The sequence below is a fragment of the Acinonyx jubatus genome, chromosome D1 (assembly GCF_027475565.1).
Source record: "Acinonyx jubatus isolate Ajub_Pintada_27869175 chromosome D1, VMU_Ajub_asm_v1.0, whole genome shotgun sequence".
NCBI lineage: Eukaryota > Metazoa > Chordata > Mammalia > Carnivora > Felidae > Acinonyx > Acinonyx jubatus.
Genome location: NC_069390.1, coordinates 45799428 through 45821579, shown reverse-complemented (window position 1 = coordinate 45821579; position 22152 = coordinate 45799428). Strand labels below are relative to the sequence as shown.

Below are 22152 nucleotides of genomic sequence, written 5' to 3'. Positions count from 1 at the left end.
AGGCATGCTACAGCTGCTCCATCTACCTGGAGGTGTACCACCGGCCTGTGGCCTTTGGCAGCTGTGGCTACCCATGAGGCCAAAGGGCTGGGCGCTGCCACAGAGGAGGAGTCCCTACTCTGACCAATAGGGTCTGTCCGAGGTCTGCAGCCAGCCCAGCACAGCCCTGGAACCTGAAGGATTCAGGGTGCATGAGTGCCATGGGCACGGGGTTACACGCATAGTGCTGTCATCCCTGCCCTCTGGGAATGTTCTTCTCCATCAGCCCAGCCTCCTGCCTGCCAGCCACAGGCACTGGACTGACCTCCTTGTTGGCACATGGGTGATCTGCAGCCCTGCCCAGGCCTAGGGCCATTGGGGGCTTCTAGCAGCCTTAGGAGGCATCCCCAGCCATTCAGAGGGTAGCAGGTATGACTCTGGGCCGCACCCTTTGATCTGGTGGAGACTGGAGTGGACACTTGTAAATAAATGCCTTGTGGCTTTTGCTGTCAATTCAAAAAACAGTGCGTAAAAGTGGATCCACACAGTTCAAACCTGTGTTGTTCAAGGGTCAACGATAATCATTCCTCTCGGTATTTCCATATGTAACCATCAGGATCTAGATTAAGCTAAACATGAACGCTTACTGACACCTCCACCCCTCATCCTCTCATCGATTGCCACAGGGATCCTTCTACTCTTTGCCCCTGCTCATCTGTAACCTCCTACTCCAACAGGGAGGGACCTGGTTCCTACCATCCACCATCCATTTACTTAATTGTTCAGTTCCAGCGTGCGTGTATGGCAGTATCAGAATTGTTGACCTGCACATCCCTGGGAAATAACTTTATCAACTAGAGTACGTTCTCATGGGCAGTTCCTTTTGACTGTGGTTTCCCAGACACCACTCATTTCCAACAATGCTTAGGTCAGCCCCATCCCCCTAACCCCTTTCAGTGAGATTGTCTCATGCATTTGTAATACTGTTTAATTCTATCATCATGGTCTACGTTCCACCCTCAGATCCCCCAACCTCCTAAACAATTTTTTGAAATTTGCCTACATTTAGGTTTACTCCCAGGGCTTTGAAGTTCTGTGGATTTGATAAATGCACAAAATCATGTATCTGTCACTACAGGATCAGACAGAAGAGTTTCATCTCCTTAAACATGTTCCGTACTTTGCCTGTTCAAACCTTCTCCCAAACCCCCAGCAACCATTGATCTTTTCATTCGTTGATCATTCATATTTTCATTCATCTTGTCTCCATGGTTTTCCCTTTTCTGAATGTCATAGGAGTGGAATCATACATTGTGTAGCCTTTTCAGACTAGCCTCCTCGACTTAGGAATTGTAAAGCTCTTCCATGTCTCTTCATGGCTTTATTACTCGTTTTTTTTAAATCACTGAATGATATTTCACCATATGGGTATACCACAACTGATACAATTGTCTATTGAAGTGTGTCTTGTTTGCTTCAAATTTTTGGCAATTATGAATAAAATTGCTATAAATCTTCAAATACATACTTTTGTATTAATATATGTTTTCAAATCAAGTGAATACTAGGAACATGACCGCTGGATTATAGGGTGAAACTCCAGCTTCTAAGAAGCTATCACACAGTCTTCCAAGATGGCGCTATCATTTGCCATTCCCACCAGCAATGGACAGGGGTTCTTGTTCCTCCACATCCTTGTCAGCATTTGGTACTGTTAAGTTTTGGGGATTTTAACCATTCTAATAAATGTGGCAGTATCTCATTGTTTTGTCATTCCCTCATGACAAATGATGTTGAACCTCTTTTCATATGCTTATGCCATTTGTACCCCTTCTTTGGTGACATGTCTGATTAGATCGGCCCATTTTGTAGTTGGTTCGTTTTCTTCATTTTTAAAGTTTTTTAGATGTTTTGCAAATACTTTCTCTCAGTCTACGGCTTGCTTTTTCATTCTCTTAACAGTATCTTTTGCAGAGTAGAGATTTTAATGAAATCCAGATTATGAATTTTTCTCTCACGGATTATCCTTTTGTGTGGGATGTTAAAACTTATTGCCAAACCCTACGTCATATGGATTTTTCTATTTTTTTTCTAGAAGTTTTGTAGTATTGTGTTTTGTTCTTAGGCCATGATCATTTTGAGCGAAAGTTTGCAGAAAGTGTATGGTTTGTGTCTAGATTCATTTTTTTACATATGGATGTTCAGTTGTTCTCATACCGTATGTTGACAAGACTATCCATTCTGCATTGAATCGCCTTTGCTCCTTTGTCAAAGATCAGTTGAATGTGTTTGTGTAGATCTATTTCTGTGTTCTCTATTCTGTTCCATTGATCTATGTGTCTGCTCTTTTGCCAATTCTACACTGCATTGATTACTATAGCTTTATTTTAAGTCTTAAAGTTTGGTAGTGTCAGTGTTCCACATTTGCCATTTTTCTTTAATATTGTGTCGGCTATTCTGGGTCTTTTGTCTTTCTGTGTAAACTTAAGAATCAGTTTGTTGATAGTCACAAAATAGCTTGCTGTGATTTTGAGTGGGATTGCATTTAATCTATAGAGGAAGTTGGGAAGAATCAACACCTTAGCCATATCAAATCTTGTAATTCATGAATACTTAGTATCTCTTCATTTATCTAAATCTTCTTTGGTTTCTTATATAAGAGTTTTATCATTTTCTGCATGTCAGTTCAATATGTGTTTGTCAGATTTATACCCAAGTGTTGTATTTTGTGGTGCTGCTATAAATAATACTGTGTTTTTAATTTTAAATTCCAAAATTTATTGCTGGTTTATGGGAAGGCAGTTGACTTATATATTTACCTTGTATCTGCAACCTTGCTATAATTGCTTACTGGTTCTAGGGGCTTGGGGTTTTTGTTCTGTTTGTTTTGGTCAATTCTTTGTTGCTTTCTGCATAGATAATCATGTCATCTGCAAACACAGTTTTATTTCTTTGTTCTCAAGTTCTATACCTTTTATTTCCTTTACTTGTGTTATGGTACGGACTAGGATTTTTAGTATGGTTTTGAATAGCCGTGGTGGAAGGAAACGTCTTTACCTTGTTCCCAGTCTTAGGGGGCAAGCATCCAATTTCCCACCATTAAGTATGATGGTAGCCATAGTTTTCTGATAGATGTCCTTTCGGGTTGATTTTTCACATAGACAAAACTGTTGGGACTTGCTGAGCAGACCGTTGTCAAATTATTTGTCTGTTGCTGCCAAGAACTTTTGTGGGAGACCTTGATCCTTTTAGAAATGAAGGGAACTTTAGTAGCTTTCAGAAGGACCAGAAATTAATCATCAGAGTCCTGATAAGGATCTAGAGCAGCCTAAATGTCTCACTGGTGCCCACTTGCACTGAAGGAGAGAGAACATCCTAGCTATTCTCTTGTCCCCCCCCCCCGCCCCCCATCTTGGTGTTTTTGGTTTGGTTTGGTTGTTGTTTTGTCTGTAGGGACAAAACAGGGAGCATGGTCCAGAGAGTGCTAAGTAGATGAATTCATGACCCTTGACACTCGGGACCCCACCTACCTAATTTGTTCTTCTGTTCCTTCCCTTCTTTCCCCCTCTGTGCCCCCACATTCCCAGTGCTCAGATGTAACCATTACTCTCAACAGCTACCGCCCCCCCCCCTTTTTTTTTTACACACCTTTATGTGTTTTACACGAGATGTGCCTTTTGGGGGTCGTCTGTGCCAAATGAAAATATATATTTTTCAAAGTCCAGCTCAAATTCCCCCTCTCTAGGAATCCTTCCCAGTCTTCCACCCAAAGTTACCCTTGGTCTGCCTGAGCTCTCACAGCGCTGTAGTCCCACGTCCCTCACCCCTCTGCGAGGCATCCTGCATGTTGTGGTTATGCGTCTGCCCCTCCCACCACCCATGTGCAGACTGAGGCAGATCCATGTCAAATCCCCAAACCTATATTCCCAATGCTGGCTCAAGGTCTGCTTCAGGAGAGGTGCCTAGTAATGTTTGTTGGTTGAACGAATGAAATTACTGGCTTTGCCTAAATGGACCCTTTTGTACTTGTAGAAACCTCTGTCCTTTCTTTTCTCCATACTTGTTCTCCCCGTGGTGTTCTTTGAATCCCTTTGTGCGTTCTGAAGTATAAGAGATGCCTGCAGCTATTCTGCTTCTCATGGAAAAAAAGGAAAGGAAAATGACCATTCATTGTGTCGCCCTACACTATTCCTCTATCAACTTTATAATCCTGGTGTCCTGTGTATTAATTAGGGAGTTGGAGCTCCAAGCCCCAGAAAATGCCAACTCAACTAGTTTAAACAATAAAGGAGCTTATTATATTTCTTATAACAAGACACATAAAGCTAGAGTGGTTCCAGGGATGTAGGCTAAACAGCATCAACAGGAAACCCCTTTCTTTCTTTTTTTCTCTGCCAATCTGAGTATATTAGTTTCTTCTTTGGACTTGGGCTAGCTCACCTCGTGACTACAAAATGGCTGCAGCAAAGCCAGGCATAGCATCCTCATACAACAGTGATTAGAAGGAGAAAGATACCCTCTCTTCTTTGGACCCCTCTTTAAAATGGAGGAAAACTATTGTTAGAAGCTTCTAGAAATTTCCTCTCACAACTCATCGTATCACATGACAGTGCTTGAGTCAGTCACTACCAAGAGAATTAAGATTATCATGATTAGCTTAAACCAATCAGGATCTCCTCTAGAACTTAGGAGGGAGAAGTGTACACACTGGAACAAAACGAAGGTTCTTTCAGCAGGGAAAAAGAGTAAAATAAATATTAGCAAGGAAACCAGCAGTGTCAGCTCCAGCGTTGTTTTATAGAGAGTTGTTTGATACTGAATTTCAGGGAAGCTAAATTTCAAGGTCGCCCAGCTGATAAAAATAGAAGTAGGATTCAAATCCTGCTCTTTCAAACTCCAGAGCCCATCCTTGCCCTTTTTCTGCTGCACAACTAGACCCAGAGAGAGCCTGCGTTTCCCGGAAAAGCCAAAGCCCCCTTTCTGATGGTGAGCACTTCAGGAGTTGAAGCAATCACCCTGCTTTCCCAAGCTTGACCTTCAGCTGGGCATTTAATCTGTTTATTAAGTTATGACTAATGGCGCCGCGAGACACGGAGGGCTGCACACTCAGACCTAGTTTTAGATTGTTAGAGGAGGTTGAAGGGATAAACATCATATTCATATTCTGTGCCAAGAAAATTCAATTGCAGCTCTTTTCTCTTTCAGAGCGCGGGGATTGGCGAGGGGCTTCTGCTGGGTCCTGCTTTGGTTTAATAGAAATGAAGCCTCCAAAGCAGGCGGGCTGTTTTGGGAAAGTGGCCACTAATGCGGCCCCATGGGGCGGGGGCCAGGCCTGAACGGGGCAGTTTGCATATTCACTTTTACAAACAGTTGGCTCAGAGTCAGCAGTTAATGGGATGGGAATGATGTTCCTGTACCAAATCATTTCCTGAAAAAAAAAAAACATTTCCAATTGCAAACATATCTCAGCCTTTCTTGTAGGGTTTGTTATGTCTCTGTTGAGTGAATTAAAGAGGCAGGGCAGAGGGGAGTGTTTCGGACTGGGGATTTTTCATCTGAAAACATTTTTATGATGTACACATAAAAAAAGATCCTGTTGAGACCCACCTTGAGGAGTCCTTGCCACAAATAGTACATTTCTAGTTGCATTTTAGAGGTGTAAATATCCCTATATTCATAAATTGGCTCTCGCCATACAACAGTCTTGGAACAGATGTGGCTTTTCTCTCCTTACAAAATATAAGCACACACATGTGCACACAGGATCAGGCCAAAATTTTATATACACACACACACCCCCACACACACTTTTTTCCCCCCTGAGAATAAGCTGGAATCTTTCTTTGCATCCTGTATACTAATTTGGCAAATTCTGGCTCAATTCATAACCTGTGCAGTTGAACGGTGGTCTTAACAGTTTTGGTTATTCGTTTACTCAACTAATAGTTCTTGAGGGCTTACTCTGCATGAGGTATTCTCTTAAGTAATAATAATAGTTATAGCATAATAGCATGCATTTATGCAGTTCTCACCAGGTACCAGGCACGCTTCTAAATGCTTAATGTAAACCCATTTAACCTTCTCAACAACCCTAGGAGGTAGGTAATGTTATCACCCCCAATTTGCAGATGGGGAAACTGAGGTACAGGAGGTTAATGAACTTGCCCAAGGTCACATAGCTAGTAGAACATGGATTTCAGCCTAGGCACTCTGGCTCCTATTTGGGGATCTAACAGTGAACAAAAGAGAAAAAGTGCTAGTCTTTTCTCTAGGTGGGGGACAGACAACAGACATATGAATAATTATTATTTAAGATTGTGATGAGTCCTCTGGAGAAAATAAAACATGAGAGGGAGGCTAGGGGCTAATCAGAAGGCCTTGCAAGTGTTAGTAAGGAGTCGGAGCCTTATTCTGAGTATGATGAGAGGCCAAGGGAGGGCTTAAAGCAGAAGAATGTATCGTGCTATTTACATCTTTATAGACCATTCTGACTATGCTCTGGGAAGTAGACAGGGATGCGGAAAATGCATCAGAAAGCAGTAGACCACTTAGAAGGTGGCTCTGGTTGTCCAGGTGAAAGCTGAGGGTGGCCTGAACCAGGGTGGGGTGGTGTAGATGATGAGAAGTGGGTGGCATTGGATCCTAGTGTAGAGGTGGAGCCCACGAAACTTGCCAATGCATTCGATGCAAAGCATGAGGAAGGAAGAGAAGTTAAGGGTGATTTGTTTGGATTTTGGCGTAAACCGTTGTATAAGTGGCGGTGCCATTTACTGAAGAAGAGAAGAACAGGGGAGTGACAGTCTTGTTTTAGGGTTGTTACGGTGGAGGTGAGAGTGTTGACAATCATTATGTTTGGGATATACACGCTTGAGACCTATTAATAGACAAAAGAGGAGACATCAAGTAAGTCTGGAATTCAGGGTCAGGCCCATTCTAGAGATTTAAATGTGGACATCATCAGCATTTGGGGTCAACTAAGATAACACCATCCAATTGAATTTCCTATAATGATGAAAAGCTACATCTGTGGTGTCCAGCCTGGCAGTGGCCACTAGCCTGCCACACGTGGGCCATTGAGTGCTTGCAATGTGATAGGTACAACTAAGACACTGAAGTTTTAACTCAGGTAAATGTGTATATTTGCATGTGGTTGGTAGCTACCATTGACAGTACAGACCTTAGGGAGAATGTAGGTAGAGAGGCCCGGGGCAGGAGCTGTTGTCTTCACCGGCCAGCGTGCCCAGTCTCGCTCCCCCATTTAAGCATGACTCGACTTCCACTGCCCAATGCTTGCACAGCAGTGCTTGTTCAGTAGTGGAAATCTTGCTTCTTTGTGAGAAACAGCCTGGAAAAGAAAACAAACTACTAGTCTTAGGAGGACTATTAGAAGAAACCTAGGACTCTAATGAAATTATAGGAGTCCATTGTTTTTCACTAGAAAGCAAATGCAATCCTATACTTATTAGAATCATTTTAGCCTTGAAGGTGTGGCTTCTATTTTTCAGTTCTGTTTTGGGGGGGGGGGGTACTTATAGAGAGTGGTGGGTGTCTGAATTTGCAAATTCAAGATGGTGACTGGCTGATATCCCGTATGAATGTCAAGAGCCCACAGCGACGGGACTAAATACCAGCTTCATAATGCAAGTTGTGTCTCTTTAGGGTAGAGTGTGTTTCACGCTCTTTGTTAGGCAATCTCGTTCCCCGTCCAACTGCAAACATCAGTGAGTTTGCTAATATGAAAGAACTCTTTGTAAGTGGCTGTCTTGTGCTTAAGAGTTCTTGCAAGTATATGCTGGCAGTCAGGGAGGCCAGAGTCAATAAAAAAATAATAAAATGGAAAGATGGGACATTGCTTTTATTAAGGTTGATTGCAGCTGCCATATTAGCTCTTTGAGAGCCTTTTGGTGACCAACGCTTTCAGAGAAAATGGTCTTTCTGTGCTTAATTGGTAAAAAGGAATTACCCAAACTGGCACTAAACAGGGGTGAGGAGACTGAAGACACTCATTTTAGGGGGAGGGTTATCCAAGGTCATTGCTCAGCAAGTGTCCATCATGCAGTAGTTTTGTGGTAGGAATTTGTTTTTCACGAAGGCGTCATTTGGGGGGTGGGTGTATGGAGGGGAGCAAGCTGGAAGTCTTTAGCGGTCATTGACCTCTTTTTGTTTTCCTTGAGGAAAGTGGAATTGTAGGTTTCTAGGACTTGAAAACTGTAAACGGACTCTCTGGCCATCCATCCAGTTGAGCTCTTGATGTTCAGTGGAGGGAATGGACCTAGGAGGAGAGGTGCCTGGCCCCATGGTCCCCTACTCATTAGAGCTAAAGAGACAAGACGAGAGCCCAAAGGAGGGTAGCCTGAGGCATTCTCAAGCAGTGGCTGGGGTGGGATGGGGTAAAAAGAGAAGGCAGGATGATCAGAAAAGTAGTTAGGGAAGCCAAACAAATAGAGAGAGAAGTTGGCTGGAAATGGCTTACAACATAAATGTAGACTTGACCTGGTGACCTCGTTTAGCCAAGCAGGTACCGGGCGGCCACTGTGCACCAGACAGCCAACCCTTAAAGGAGGGGTGGGCAGGAGATGACAGGCAGAGACCCAAGAAAGACCTCAGTGACCACCTCACTTCCGTGTACCCTGAGATCGTGTCTGGGAACAGGCGGAGGCCTCCCTCTTTCTCTGAGGAAAGCGAGTGAGGTGATAGTTGGAAGAGGGGACATGCAGGAGACAACTCAGTCCTTCTAGCGAGGAGAGGCAGGGAATCTATTGCAGGTTGAGTAACAGCTGTAACCTAACCTCAGTAGTTTTATTAATGTCAATCTCAAACACCGTGTGCTACAGAGCCCCTCCCTGTCATCACTGGGCTGCCGTGTGACTCTGCCTTTCTTCTCTTTGCAGTATCAGAGCTTCAGGAGGAGGGCATGAATGCCATCAACCTGCCCCTCAGCCCGATCCCCTTCGAGCTGGACCCGGAGGACACCATGCTGGGTAACTGGGTCTCTTGTTCTCTGGGTTAGCCTAACGCCTCCAAGTGGAGCCACCCACTGACTGCCTTTTCCTTTTAAAGAGGAGAATGAAGTGCGAACAATGGTGGACCCCAACTCCCGCAGCGACCCCAAACTGCAGGAACTGATGAAGGTAAGAAGAAATTAGGAGGGGCCTCAGCTGCCTCCCAGACTCAACAGGCACCTGTAGACCACCTGCTCTAGGCAGGCAGCACACATGCCCCAACAGAAGAAATAGAAAGTTACAGGCAGCTCATGGTCCCATAGGTAGACATCTCTGATTTAACAAAAATGGGGCATGGCCACTGCCCAACAGATGGTGTTGATTGTAAGTGCCAGAGAAGTTAGTGCAAAGGAGCTCACGTTTGCCAGGATCTTAAAGTTCACACAGTCTTTCCACTGCTTTCCTCAAAGACCCTCAACAACATCCTGTGAAATAGGACTTCTTATCATCCTCATTTACAGATAAGGAAGAGGAGTTTTAGAAAAGCCAGTAGTTTGTTTATGGTCAAAGCTGAGTAGAGGAGATGGAATTCAAACAGAAGTAAATAAGATTGAATGAGATATTGTACATTGTGCCTGGCACAGGGGCTGGCTTGTAACCACCCACTGAAAAATGTTCATTTCATCCCCCTTTGCATTTCCCGTCCTGTGTTTTTCTTCTTTAGCTTCTCCAAGCTGAACTCAAAACAGGACAAAAAGGCACTGGATGCCAGAGTGGCTCATTCAAAATGTAAATGAGATCTATCATATTCCTGCTCAAAACCTCTGTATAGATTCCTGTCAACTGAAGTCTGAAGCCCATGCTCCTGGGGATGGTGTTTGGGGTCTCATGCTCTAGCTGCCTCTTCAGCTTCAGATTGTCCCCTTAGAGTCACCATGTGATGACTGCTTACCGCTACTCAGACACTTCTCTGTCTTCACTAAATGGTGAGCTTCTCAGGGTTCAAGACCCCCCCACCTTTTATTCATCATTGTTCCCCCAGGATCCAGCACAGAAAGTGACTTGGAGCAGATGTTCATAAACGCTGGGTGGGTGGATGGGGGAGAGACGGGAGGGTGTTGGATGGAGGGAGTGGAGGGGAGAGGAGGGAAGCTTCTATTCTAGAATAGTAGAATGATGTTCTGTGAAGACCCCCGGGCTCCACCCACGTATGCAAACCCAGCCCAGCTACTACCCCTGTTATAAAGGCAATCTATTGATGCAAACACAAAAGGTGATGGTCCCTGTGGTTCCATGTATTTCCAGATTGTGGTGGTTGCCTGAGGCCTGTCCTCAGGGGAGGGGACTGAGCACAAAGCCCAAAGGAACCTTCTTTCAGCGAGGGAGTTGCTTTTTATCTTGATTGTGGTGGTGGTTACACAACTGTGTACAATGACCAAAACTCAACAAACTGTATTTAACATTAGTTAATTTTACTGTACATAAATAATATCATCATAAACAAATGAGCTGAAAAAAAAAAAAGTAAGATAAAAGGCAGTGGACTTTTGCAAACTGCAGTTTCCTTATCTGAAAAATGAAGTGAATGAACCCTCCCTCGAAGGGGTGTTGTGCAGATTAACTAAATGAGCTACCTCAGCTGTGCCCCTGCTCAGTGCTTCATGCTGAGGGCACTCAGGCAAGGGCAGGAGAGTGACAAGAGAGGAGAGGAGACTGCACTGGCCCACCGCGAGGTAGCTTGGGGATAAGGAGGAGAGCAGTACCTTAGAGGGCCGATGGATAGGAGTTCAATTCCAGTCTGTGTCCATGGTTAGCAACGTGACCCTGGCAGATACGTTCACTTCTGTGTTTGCTTTCTCTTCCTGAACATAGGAGGAGGGGTGATAGATGGGGATGATAGTAACCACCTGACCAGATGTCCTAATGGGGGAGAACTTTATTTATTAATTAGACGTACCTTTATTGAACATTCGGCCCTTGACGTATGTGATTCTTTTCTGCTACCTAAAGCAGGAGAGATTTTCCTCCTTCATCTTAGAGGTGGGGAATCAGAGGCTCAGAGCAGAAACTAGTTTGCCCTGGATTCATAGGTCACAGAGGCACACACAGAGAGGTCTGTGGATGACAGAGGTGCACAGACACAGGTGCATACATCACAGAGCTACACAAATCAGTTGGTGGGTAACTAACCCCAGTTTGTATAACTCTAAAAGCCCATATCCTTGCCTGGTACGAGCCACACACCCAAACACTGTGTGAATGTAGCTTGCCATTGGGGTAAGGAATGGTAAGGGGCCAGAAGATATTAACAGGGACACAGGTGCCACCAGAACTAGAAGCACTTACCCCGGAAAATTAACAGGGCCACTAGGGCTCACCCAGCCTTGTGTCCACATACTGAGTCACAGGGATTGTTCTGCTGCTTTCAAAATCTGAAGTGCATTTAGATTTTAATCTTCCAAGAAATCTGGCCTACGAATCTTCTCTTATTCTCTCTCTCTCTGTAGGTACTAATCGACTGGATTAATGACGTGCTTGTTGGAGAAAGAATCATTGTGAAAGACCTGGCTGAAGATTTATATGATGGGCAAGTCCTACAGAAGCTCTTTGGTGAGAAGGGGGTTGAATGTTGCGGGGGAGGTGGATGGCTTTGCTCGGCAGGTGGATGGCTCTCAGGCTCCTAGTTGGGAGTGGTTCTCAGCTTACAGCCGTTCACGTGCCGTTCACACTATCAAAGTGTGGTGTGTGGGCCCGCAGACTGGTGGGGCCTTTAGATGGCCTCCTGGAATCTGTTTCACATAAATGAATTGCCGAGGGAGTTCATTGGCCAGATGGGGCTGCTCCCCCTAGCAGTTGAAGGGCAGCAGCTGGGTAGATGAAAAGATTCCACTGTGTACTAGAAAACCTGCCTTACCCTCTCTAGAAAACCATGCACTTGTGACCTCTGTAGGTGTATTTACACGTGTGTGTGGGGTAAGCGTATATATGTATACCTCTGTCACCTCTGGGTGGGTGTATGTGTGCGTGTGCACGTGCGTGTATGCATACCTCTGTGAGCTGTGGACCTGTGTGTGTGTTCCTCTGTGTACCTCTAAGTCAGGTGCAAGAATGTGGGAGCCTGTGCCTCTGTGACGTTCAGCCTCTGCGTGCCTAGATGTGCTGTCTCTTGGGAAGGTGTGTTCCTGTGAAAATAGGCCCCCGGGGAGGAAAAGGAGAATTCAGGGGTGATCTAGTATTGAAATGACAAATTCAACCTGAAAGAATTTGGACTTTGCCTCAGCTGCTCCCCATTGTCTCTAGTCCAAACCTCTGCCCCAAGTTCTAGACTTCCATTCCTAGCTGCCCACTCAGCCCCTCCCCCTGTGTGCCCCTCACGCTGAGCTCATCCACTTTTCCAAAGAGGTTTCTTGCGCTCTGAGTTAACCGCCTTCCCCTCTTCCCCGCCACGCCCCGCGTATGTGTGGGGCCTCCAGGGCTCCTTTCTTCTTGCTCACATGGTCTCCTGCAGCCACTCTCCCTGCGGTTTTCACTGGTCTGAGCTGTCGAGACAGCCTCCGACCTCACCTGCCTTCTGCCTCTCTCTGCCTCCAGCCCATTCCTGGGCCGCCAGCAGAGGAGGCCTTCTCAAAACGCAAGTCTAGTCTTGCTCTCCCCTGCCAGGGTTGGGGCGGTGGGGGGGGGGGGGGGGGGACTGGGCCAGTCAGGCCCAGCAGCACTGCATTCACACAGACCCTCATGCGACCCCCCTCTGTCTTTTCAGCCTCACTGTTCATCTTTCAGTCTCTAAGGTCCATAGAACACGCCTGCCTCTCGCACCTCTGACAACAGGATCACATCTAGACGTGATTGTCACGCGCTCTTCTGGGTTCCCCCGGATACACACACACATACATACATAAATGTACATAACACACATGCCTTTATTATATGACGTTCCAAGTTGTTTGTAGCTGTTTATGGAAATGTCTGTGGCTTCCCAAGAGCAGGAACACCGTATCTTCCTCATCGATCCAGTCTCCTCCAGTTCTAGCAGTTTGCCTCCTGCATGTTGCCTGGCACTTCATCAATGTCTATTGAGTGAATGAATGATATAAAATCTAGTCATTTCTGGGAAGCTACACTGATTTGGTACTCAAACGTCAATATTAGTGAGTATTAATATTTAAAGACTTGTAAATGCAACCGAACGCAGAGAGGAGAAGGCTTTGGCACATGTTCCCATGGAAAAGCCATGAGCCTCGCTGGTCATCTCTTTTAGCGACTATAGCTTTTAACTCCTCCAGCGGATTTCTGGTCAGGATCTGAAAGTGTCTCGAGACGCTCTATATGCTGGGCTTTCAAGGCAAGGGTGGAATTTAGCCATGGAGTGATGGAACAAGGTCACGAGGTCATCTTGCCTCTGCGCATGGGGAGAGAACTGACCAACATCACACCCGTGCAGCCCCGAGTCGGGACGGAGCACAGTCAACGTTAGGTTTATTTCAGATCTCAACCTTCGCGTTGAAAAGGTGATGTTCCTTCTGTCCACCTAAGTTTAGACCGTTTGTAGGTAGATGGGGACACACATGAAAAGGTACAGGCAGGGTGCCCAGGTGGAGAGAACCAGTTTGCAGGTAAAAATATGCATCGTGAGTGCCTGGGAGGTGTCTGTCGGGAGGCTGACTAGGATAGGCTCCAACCTTGACTTCCCCTCTATCTTCCTCTTTCCCAGCAACGTTCCTCAAAAGAATATTTGGCACTGTATCTGCTTCCTCACCACTAATCACTACCTTCTGAGGTACAGCCTGGGTATCATCATTCCATCTGCTTTCTCTTCTGAGGTCTCCAGTATCGATTCTGACATCTCCTGTGCTGTGGCATCTGACGCTAACTACCAAATGTCTCATCCCCCTTCCCCAGCCCAGTGGTCTCTGGGATCTCATGCCGCTTCCGACACACCCTCTCTTCCCCATCTTCTTCATACCCTTGACTTCTCTCTGTAACGGCGGGGACTTCTCAGTCTTCCATCTGTGGCCCCTCCCTTCCCTTTTTCTCTCCTATCCTCTTCCTGGGTGATTGCATCTCCTCCTGCGTTTCAACCATTACCTCTCTGATAATCACTCCCTGAAGCTGTGAGGTGATGTGCTAACTGCCTTCCACGCATGCCCACCTGGGTGTCACCTAGGAACCACGCTGCCTCAAACTGATCTGATCTTCCTCCTCCCCACCAAAGCTATTCTGCTTGCCAGAATAGAGCCAAATGCTCAGATTAGAAACCTAGGAGTCATGCCCTTTTGCTCCTTGTCCTGTCACAAATTGTGACAACTGTACTCCCCTATGTAATGTGTCGAACCACCCCATTTCTCAGCCAGGGGGTATGTGCAAAGCACTTAGAAAGTGCTGGCTCCCCACGTGCTGGGTTGGTGGCACTTTCTCTGATTTTCCAGCCCCTCTGCTGCCACCTTAGCTTCTCCGGCTCCAAACACCCTTTTCTCTGTGATACGCCGTTTCCTGCCTCGGTACTATTTGTCTTGACACTTAATAGGCCATTTGTCAGTGGGTTTTTTGTTTTTTTACTTTTCTTTTGAACTGATTTTAGACTTACAATATTGTCGCACAGAGAGTACAGAGTTCCTGACCCCCTCGGGCCCAGCTCCCTCTAATGCTAACGTCTTACCTGACCATGGTACGGGTACCAAACCCTAAGAAATCAACCTCAGTCCCAGAATTTATTTGGATTTTACCAGATTTTTAAATGAATGTCTTTATCAGTTCTAGAATCTGATCTGGGATTGCACACTGTACTTGATTGTATCACGTCCCTTCCAAACTGTGACTGCCTTTTCTTTCATGACCTTGACACTTGTGAAAGAGGACTGATTAGTTATTGCGTAGAATAGCCCCTAACTTGGGTTTGTCTGATGTTTTCTGATTATTAGATTAAGGTCATAAATTTGGGGGAAGAATACCCCAGAAGTGACAGGCCCATTTGGGTGTGTTGTACCCAGGGTCCACAATGTTAACCTGTCTTATTACTGGTGAGTTCACCTGGATCACTTGGGGAAGGCAGTGTCTGTCAGATCCCTTCACTGCGAAGTTGCTATTTTTCTCTTTACGATTCATTTGTTTAGGGGGCAAGATAATTTAAGATTATGCAAATATCTTGTTTCTCCTTACATGTTTCCCACTGATTTTATTCAGTGGATCATAGCTGCCTCAATTATTACTGCAGTGGTTGAGTGGAGATTTTCTATTTTCTTCATTCCTTCTACATTTATTAATTGGAATCCTTCTGCAAGGAAAAGTTGGTCCATTTACTTATTTATTCAGTATTTATATCAGTATGGACACAAGGATACTTACTTCACACTCTAGGTTATAATCTATCGGGGGTTTTTTTGTTTTTTGGGTTTTTTTGCTCGTATACCTCCAGCTTTCACCATTTGACCATTGGGAGCTCTTTCAGGTTGGCTTCTGGACACTTTTGACCTGCTGCTCCATATTTTTTTGTTCTTAGCACTTACTTTCTGGCATCATAAGATGTTCCAGACTCCTCTTATGCTTTACTTACTCTGACCCTGGAATCAGTCATTTCTCCGCGGAGCTTGGATTTTTTTTTTTTTTTATTAGAAAATGGTATTTTGCAATCAATATATGGGCACATTAGAGAGTGTTTGTAACCTGCTATCCGTAGCACACGTAAACGTAGGCACAGTACGATGACCTGGTGGTACTACAATGAATGAGACACAATCATTTCTAGAAATCCAGTTGGGCTGGGCCCAGAGAGCAGGAGCGGGCTGAGGTTGGGATTAGTAAACTAACTATGAAACACGGGTACTTAGAAGAAGATGGAAATGCCACAGGGACCTCAAGGAGTCCAGATGTGCCAGGTCACACCTCAGGAGCAGGAAATGCATCTGGAATCCAGGAAACGAGGTTGATGACCTCATGAGGCAAGGACTCAGAACCTGGAAGTGAACAAGATGTGGAGGCAAGAATCTCTCAGCAAAAGGCTCTGTGTGTTTTAGGGTCATGGTGAAAGCCTGAATGGGTGAGCATCCCCAAGATGACAGATAGACTCTGCTGAGCAGCATGGCTGGGTGTTCTCTGATCACAAACCCTGTGAAGGCAGTGTCATACCTGGGTCTCCTTTGTGCAGCCAGATACTGCTTGTTCGGCAGCACTGGGGCTGCTCAACTTGCCTTTCTCAGGGACCCCAGGCATATCTGGAAGGTTCTTCTGACATACCTTCCCCCAGTCCTTCTTTCTGAGCTGCCTCTGTTCCGGGGGGTCTTCTCTCTTGCCCTGGCTGCAGTTCTGAGTTCAGGTTTTCCCAAAAGCAGATGCCGGGACAAGGACTTGGGTGGAGGAAGTTCATATGAGAGGTGATCTTAGAAAGTAAATAGTTATGTGGGGAATGTAAGAGAGCAAGAGAAAGGCCAGTGATGTTGAGTTTGCAACCAGGGTTCAGTCCTGCAGGGTTCCCTCTGAGAAACACCTTAAGTCATCCTCCCCAGGACAGGGAGGGTCCTCCCATCCCCCTGTGGTTGAGGATTGCCTACGTAAGAATTAAGAGCTTCTAGGTTGTACTTCTGATGGAGAAGCTCTTGTGCAGAGAAGAAGAGCTTCAGGGCCAGAATTGGAACCCATGGTGTGCTGGGCGCCAATTGGGGGTGAATGCAGGTGAACCAGGGAGCTCCAGGAAGAGGCATCCACATCACCCAGGAATACGAGAAGGTACAAGTTCTGCTGTAGGGGCTGCTCCTGCTGAGTCCCTTGGTGTTGCTGCCAGGGAAAAATCAGGTACTTGTGCCGCCACCCCCATCTCCTCACAGCAACCGCTCCAGACCTTTCCACACCTCAGGATAAAAGCTTGCTGCACTTGCATCCCCAACACCTAGGCCAGGGATACTACCAAGAGAGACAGGAGATAAAGGATTCTAGAAAAATGCCTGCACCAGATAATCATTTCAGGTGAACATAAGCTTTCCTGACTTGGGATAGCTCTGTGAGCTTCCTTACGGTATGTTTTAGTTAATGGATTCTTATCTTTAAATATGTGCATGTACTTGCCTGTGTTGAGGGCTAAAAGTCATAAGGTTCTTTTTTCTAGTTCACAACAGCATATGCCCGAAACAGGATATCTTCTTCAAGCATGAGACTGAGCAGGGTCCTTTGGGCATAAAGATTCTGCAGGAGAGTTTTTTGTTTAGCTTTAGGGTATGTGTTTGTCCCTGGTAGACCCTAAAGAGAACATCTTACATTGACCTTACTCTTGTCGATTACTATTCATTAAGCAAGAGCCATTTCATTTGCTAGATGCTACCTGCTGAGTTAAGGGATACGAAAGGAAATATGTTGCAGTGTAACATACTGCATAACACAGTGCCTTCAGGTAACTCACAGTCTGGTAGTATGTGTGGGATACCAAGTAGTTTAGGAAAGGTGTCATGAATGAGGAGGCATTTTGAATGAGTCCTTAGGGAAGGAGAATTTAAACCAGATGAAGAAGGAAAAGAACATTCTAGTCAGCACAACAAAATGTAAGCCCATGTGGATTTCAGGGTGAGTGGTGGGAGAGTGTTGTACAGACAAGGAATATGTGGGTAGGCAAACTTCAGGAGTGGTTGTGTGGGACTTGTGGCTAACACAGATGAGACCCAGCACCCAGATCTTGATTTCTTACACCATTCTCCAATAATAGAAACCAGGGTATGCAGAAAATTGGCAAACTGTAGGACTGGAGCATCTTGCAGTGCCGAAAAGAGGTACTAAGAAAAAATATAGATGTGTGGGACAGCATATGGAAAGTATTCAGGACCAACCTAAAACAGCTCCCAGTGGCTAATGGTAGAATAATTTGAGCACAGAGATGAATGACAATAGTATTGGATTATAGCCCAAAGTGTAAATATCCTTAAGTCCATATTGATATAAATAGGTAAATAAATGAGAAAAGGAACAACTCTTCCTCACTGAATTATTCTAAATAATTCATGTATTTACATTCCCCTCAAAAAAATGAAAGTTAACTCCCACCTCTTGAGTGAACTCCATTTAGTGACTAGCTTCCAATGATTATGGGATGGAGCTGGAGGAGGCAAGTAACTTTGCAGTAAAGAAACAAGATATAGACCCTACTTTGACCGAGTGATCAAGGTTAACATCACCAATGATAAGTCATGTTGATAGCATGCATCCTTGATACGATGCAGTGGAAAGGGCACTTCACCTCTGTGATCTTCCTCCCAAAACCCATAACCTCAGTCTAACCATGAGAAAAACATGGGAAAAACCCAGTGCTCCTCAAAACCATCAAGGTCATAAAGAGCAAGGAAAGTCTGAAAACCTATTACAGAATAGAGGGCACTAAAGGTGACAATGATGAGAAGAACCCAAAGCATGGACTTAATGTCAGTTCATTAGTTGTGACAAACATACCATAGTATTATAAGATGCTAACAATGGGTGAAACCGGATTCAGAATATGCAGGAACTGTATGAACTATTATTTCAGCTTTTCTATAAATCCAAAAACCATTCTAAAATGAAAAATTTAATGGCCAAGTAATCTTTGACAAAGCATGAAAGAATATCCAATGGAATAAAGACAGTCTCTTCAGCAAGTGGTGCTGGGAAAATTGGACAGCGACATGCAGAAAAATGAACCTGGACCTCTTTCTTACACCATACACAAAAATAAACTCAAAATGGATGAAAGACCTAAATGGAAGACAGGAAGCCATCAAAATCCTGGAGGAAAAAGCAGGCAAAAACCTCTTTGATATTGGCTACAGCAACTTCTTACTCAACACGTCTCCAGAGGCAAAGGAAACAAAAGTAAAAATGAACTATTAGGACCTCATCACAATGAAAAGCTTCTGCACAGCGAAGGAAACAATCAGCAAAACTAATAGGCAACTGACAAAATGGGAGAAGATATGTGCAAACGACATATCAGATAAAGGGTTAGTATCCAAAATCTATAAAGAACTTATCAAAGTCAACACCCAAAAAACAAATAATACAGTAAAGAAATGGCAAAAGACATGAATAGACACTTCTCCAAAGAAAAAATCCAGATGGCCAACAGACACATGAAAAAAATGCTCAACATCACTCATCATCAGGGAAATACAAATGAAAATCACAATGAGATACCACCTCACACCTGTCAGAATGGCTAACATTAACAACTCAGGCAACAGCAGATATTGGCAAGGATGGGGAGAGAGGGGATCTCTTTTGCATTGTTGGTGGGAATGAAAGTTGGTGTAGCCACTCTGGAAAATATGGAGGTTCCTCAAAAAATTAAAAATAGAACTGCCCTACGACCCAGCAACTGCACTACTGTTTCGAAGGGACACATGCACCCCAATGTTTATAGCAGCACCATCAACAATAGCCAAAGTATGGAAAGAGCCCAAATGTCCGTCGATGGATGAATGGATAAAGAAGATGTGGTATGTATATATACAATGGAGTATTACTCAACAATCAAAAAGAATGAGATCTTGCCATTTGCACCTACGTGGATGGAACTATAGAGTATTATGCTAAGCAAAATTAGAGAAAGACAAATATGACTTCATTCATGAGAATTTTAAGACACAGAACAGATGAACACAAGGGAAGGGAAGCAAAACTTATATAAAAAACAGGGAGGGGGACAAAACAGAAGAGACTCTTAAATATGGAGAGCAAACAGGGTTACTAGAGGGGTTGTGGAAGGGGGGATAGGTAAGGGGCATTAAGGAATCTACTCCTGAAATCACTGTTGCGCTATATGCTAAGTAACTTGGAAGTAAATTTTTAAAAAAAATGGGGAGCAACTTTTTGATATAAAAGCAAAAAAACTGGATAAAGGAATGAAATGAAAATGAAATGAAAAATTTATTTACAGAAAGAAGAGGAGCCTGCTTGACAGAGGACCTTGAACAAAGAATTGTGGACTACATTTGGTGGGTAGGCAGTGGTAAATGCTAATGGCTTGTGAGCAAAATGACATGATCAGAAATGAGACTTCTGAAGATGACCAAGAGTAGTAGAGGAAGTGGAGGAAGCTCCAGCAAAACACCTCTTTGTGCAACAATGATGATGTTGAACTAGAGAGGGAGCAGTATTGATGGGGGGAAAGCTTCAAGTGATGTAGGGAATAAGTGGCTAAAGGAAACTGGTGGATGTTGAATAGGGATGACCCCTTAATCCCAGGAGGAGCAACGTCTTGTAGGGTTTGATCATATTGGTTTTGATGATCATTTTCCCACACCTACAAGTACTTAGGCTAAAGTAGAAGCTGTGGTAAAACTGAAAGAGGAATGAAGACACGGACAGGAGATCTAAGATCTGCATTTGACAGCAGCTCAGATCACTCTTCTGTAAAACCAGGAAGATGGCCTATACAACCTTACAGCTGAGCTAATGCAGTTCCACTAGCCACATGTAGCTAATAAAAGCAACCAAAAGTAAAAATCTACTTAGTCACACCAGCTACACTTCAAGTGCTTGACACCCAAATGTGTCAAGTGGCTACCATACTGGATAGTGCAGAAATGAATATTTTCATCATAGCATTAAGCGCTTTTGGACAGCATGCTCTAATCTTCCTACTGGAACAGTCATTGATTCTAGAACACTTGAAGATAATGTATACTACCATTCTTAAACCGGAGGAGGAATTTTCTGGCCTCAAGCTGAATGGCAGTCTTTTTATTTTTATTCTTTTACTTGTTAGTAGAGATGGGTATATATTTGGCACCCCAGCACAAAGTACTCTGGAGTCAAAGTAGACATAAGCTGGGAAATCCCAGTCAACCTCCAGGGTGCCCCATGTGCAAGTCACCGTGGGAACTCCTACCTTGTGCTCACCTTCATTCCAGCCACCCTGCAAGGGCATCCCATGCATGGGGAAGCCCAGGACACCCCCCTCCCTCAGTCTGCATTCCAGCTTGGCTCTAGCTGCCCCGAGAGGCCACCCTCTACCTTGAGAGCCCTAGGGTATTCCAGCTTGAAGTTTTCACCCACATCAGCTTCAAGTGTCATTCCAGGGTGCCTGCTGCACAGAGAGGCCAGAGACTACACCAGCTTATGTCCACTTCAGCTGCCCTGTCAGGGCATACTCTGAGCCCCAAGACCACCCCAGCCCATAGCCACTTCATAGCCCATAGCAGGCACAGCTCCAGCCAGCCAACCAAAGTCACCAAGCACACAAAGTCTACACAAGATCATTCCTTCAAGTTTAGGAGAAGTAGCTGCTCTGCCTAATTCATAAAAACAAACACAGAAAGTTAAGCAAAATGAGGAGACAGAGGAATATGTGCCAAATGAAAGAACAAAACAAAACCTTAGAAAAAGAACTAAATGTAACAGATATAAGCAATGTGCCTGATAAAGAGATTAAAGTAATGATTATAAAGATGCTTAATGGACTGCAGAGAAAAGTGGAAGAACTTAGAACTTCAATAAGGAGACAGAAAATATAAAAAAGAACCAATAAAAATTGAAAAATATAATAACCAAAATGAAAAGTACACTACAGGGAATTAACAGATTAGTAACTGCAGAAGAATGGCAGCAATCTGACAGTGTCATGGGAAGTTCCCAAGCTGAATAGGGAGGGAGGGAAGGAAGGAAGAGAGAAAAAATTTTAAGTGAGGATATGTTAAGGGATCTCTTGGGCCACATCAAGAACAATACAATTTGCATTATAGGGGTCCCAGCAGGAAAAAGAGGGGGAGAAAGGGACAAAAAAGTTATTTTAAGAAATAATAGCTGAAATAAGAGACTGTTAAAAACTGAGAACAAACTGAGGGTTGATGGGGGGTGCTGAGGAGGGCACCTTTTGGGATGAGCACTGGGTGTTGTATGGAAACCAATTTAACAATAAATTCCATATATTGAAAAAAAAAGAAAACATTAAAAAAATTTTTAAAAAGAAAAAAAAAGAAATAATAGCTGAAAACATTCCTAACCTGGGGAAGGAAAGACATCTAGGTTCAGGAAGCACAAAGAACCCCAAACAAGGTGAACCCAAGGAAGTCCGCACTACAACATGTAGTAATTAAAGAGAATTTTAGCTCACTCAGCCAGTGGAGCATGCCACTCTTGATCTTGGGGTTGTAAGTCCAGGTCCATGTTGAGTATAGAGATCACTTTAAAGAAAAAAAAAATCGGGGTGCCTGGGTAGCTCAGTCAGTTAAGTCCAACTCTTGATTTTGGTTCAGGTCATGATCTCACTGTTCATGAGTTT

At 44.3% G+C, this 22152-nt stretch overlaps 1 protein-coding gene and 1 long non-coding RNA gene across 9 annotated transcripts in view; one reads left to right on the top strand and one right to left on the bottom strand.

Moving 5' to 3' along the window:
- The window catches only part of PARVA (parvin alpha), a 192012-nt gene that overhangs the window by 91886 nt on the left and 77974 nt on the right, over positions 1-22152 (top strand). For all 7 annotated transcript variants that reach the window (XR_003425072.2, XR_003425071.2, XR_008290460.1 and 4 more), the window contains exons 2-4: positions 8871-8960; positions 9040-9110; positions 11429-11531. Coding sequence is in view for 2 of the 7 variants with exons in the window: in XM_027073117.2 (XP_026928918.1) it covers positions 8871-8960; positions 9040-9110; positions 11429-11531 (264 nt within the window). In the remaining 5 variants the exon portion in view is untranslated. The remainder of the gene's footprint in view (positions 1-8870; positions 8961-9039; positions 9111-11428; positions 11532-22152) is intronic.
- LOC106971843 (uncharacterized) overlaps positions 11542-22152 on the bottom strand; it is an 82290-nt gene continuing 71679 nt past the window's right edge. For both annotated transcript variants that reach the window (XR_008290464.1, XR_008290463.1), the window contains 2 exons: positions 15771-15871; positions 11542-12991 (listed from right to left, as the gene is read on the bottom strand). This is a non-coding gene — a long non-coding RNA (uncharacterized LOC106971843). The remainder of the gene's footprint in view (positions 12992-15770; positions 15872-22152) is intronic.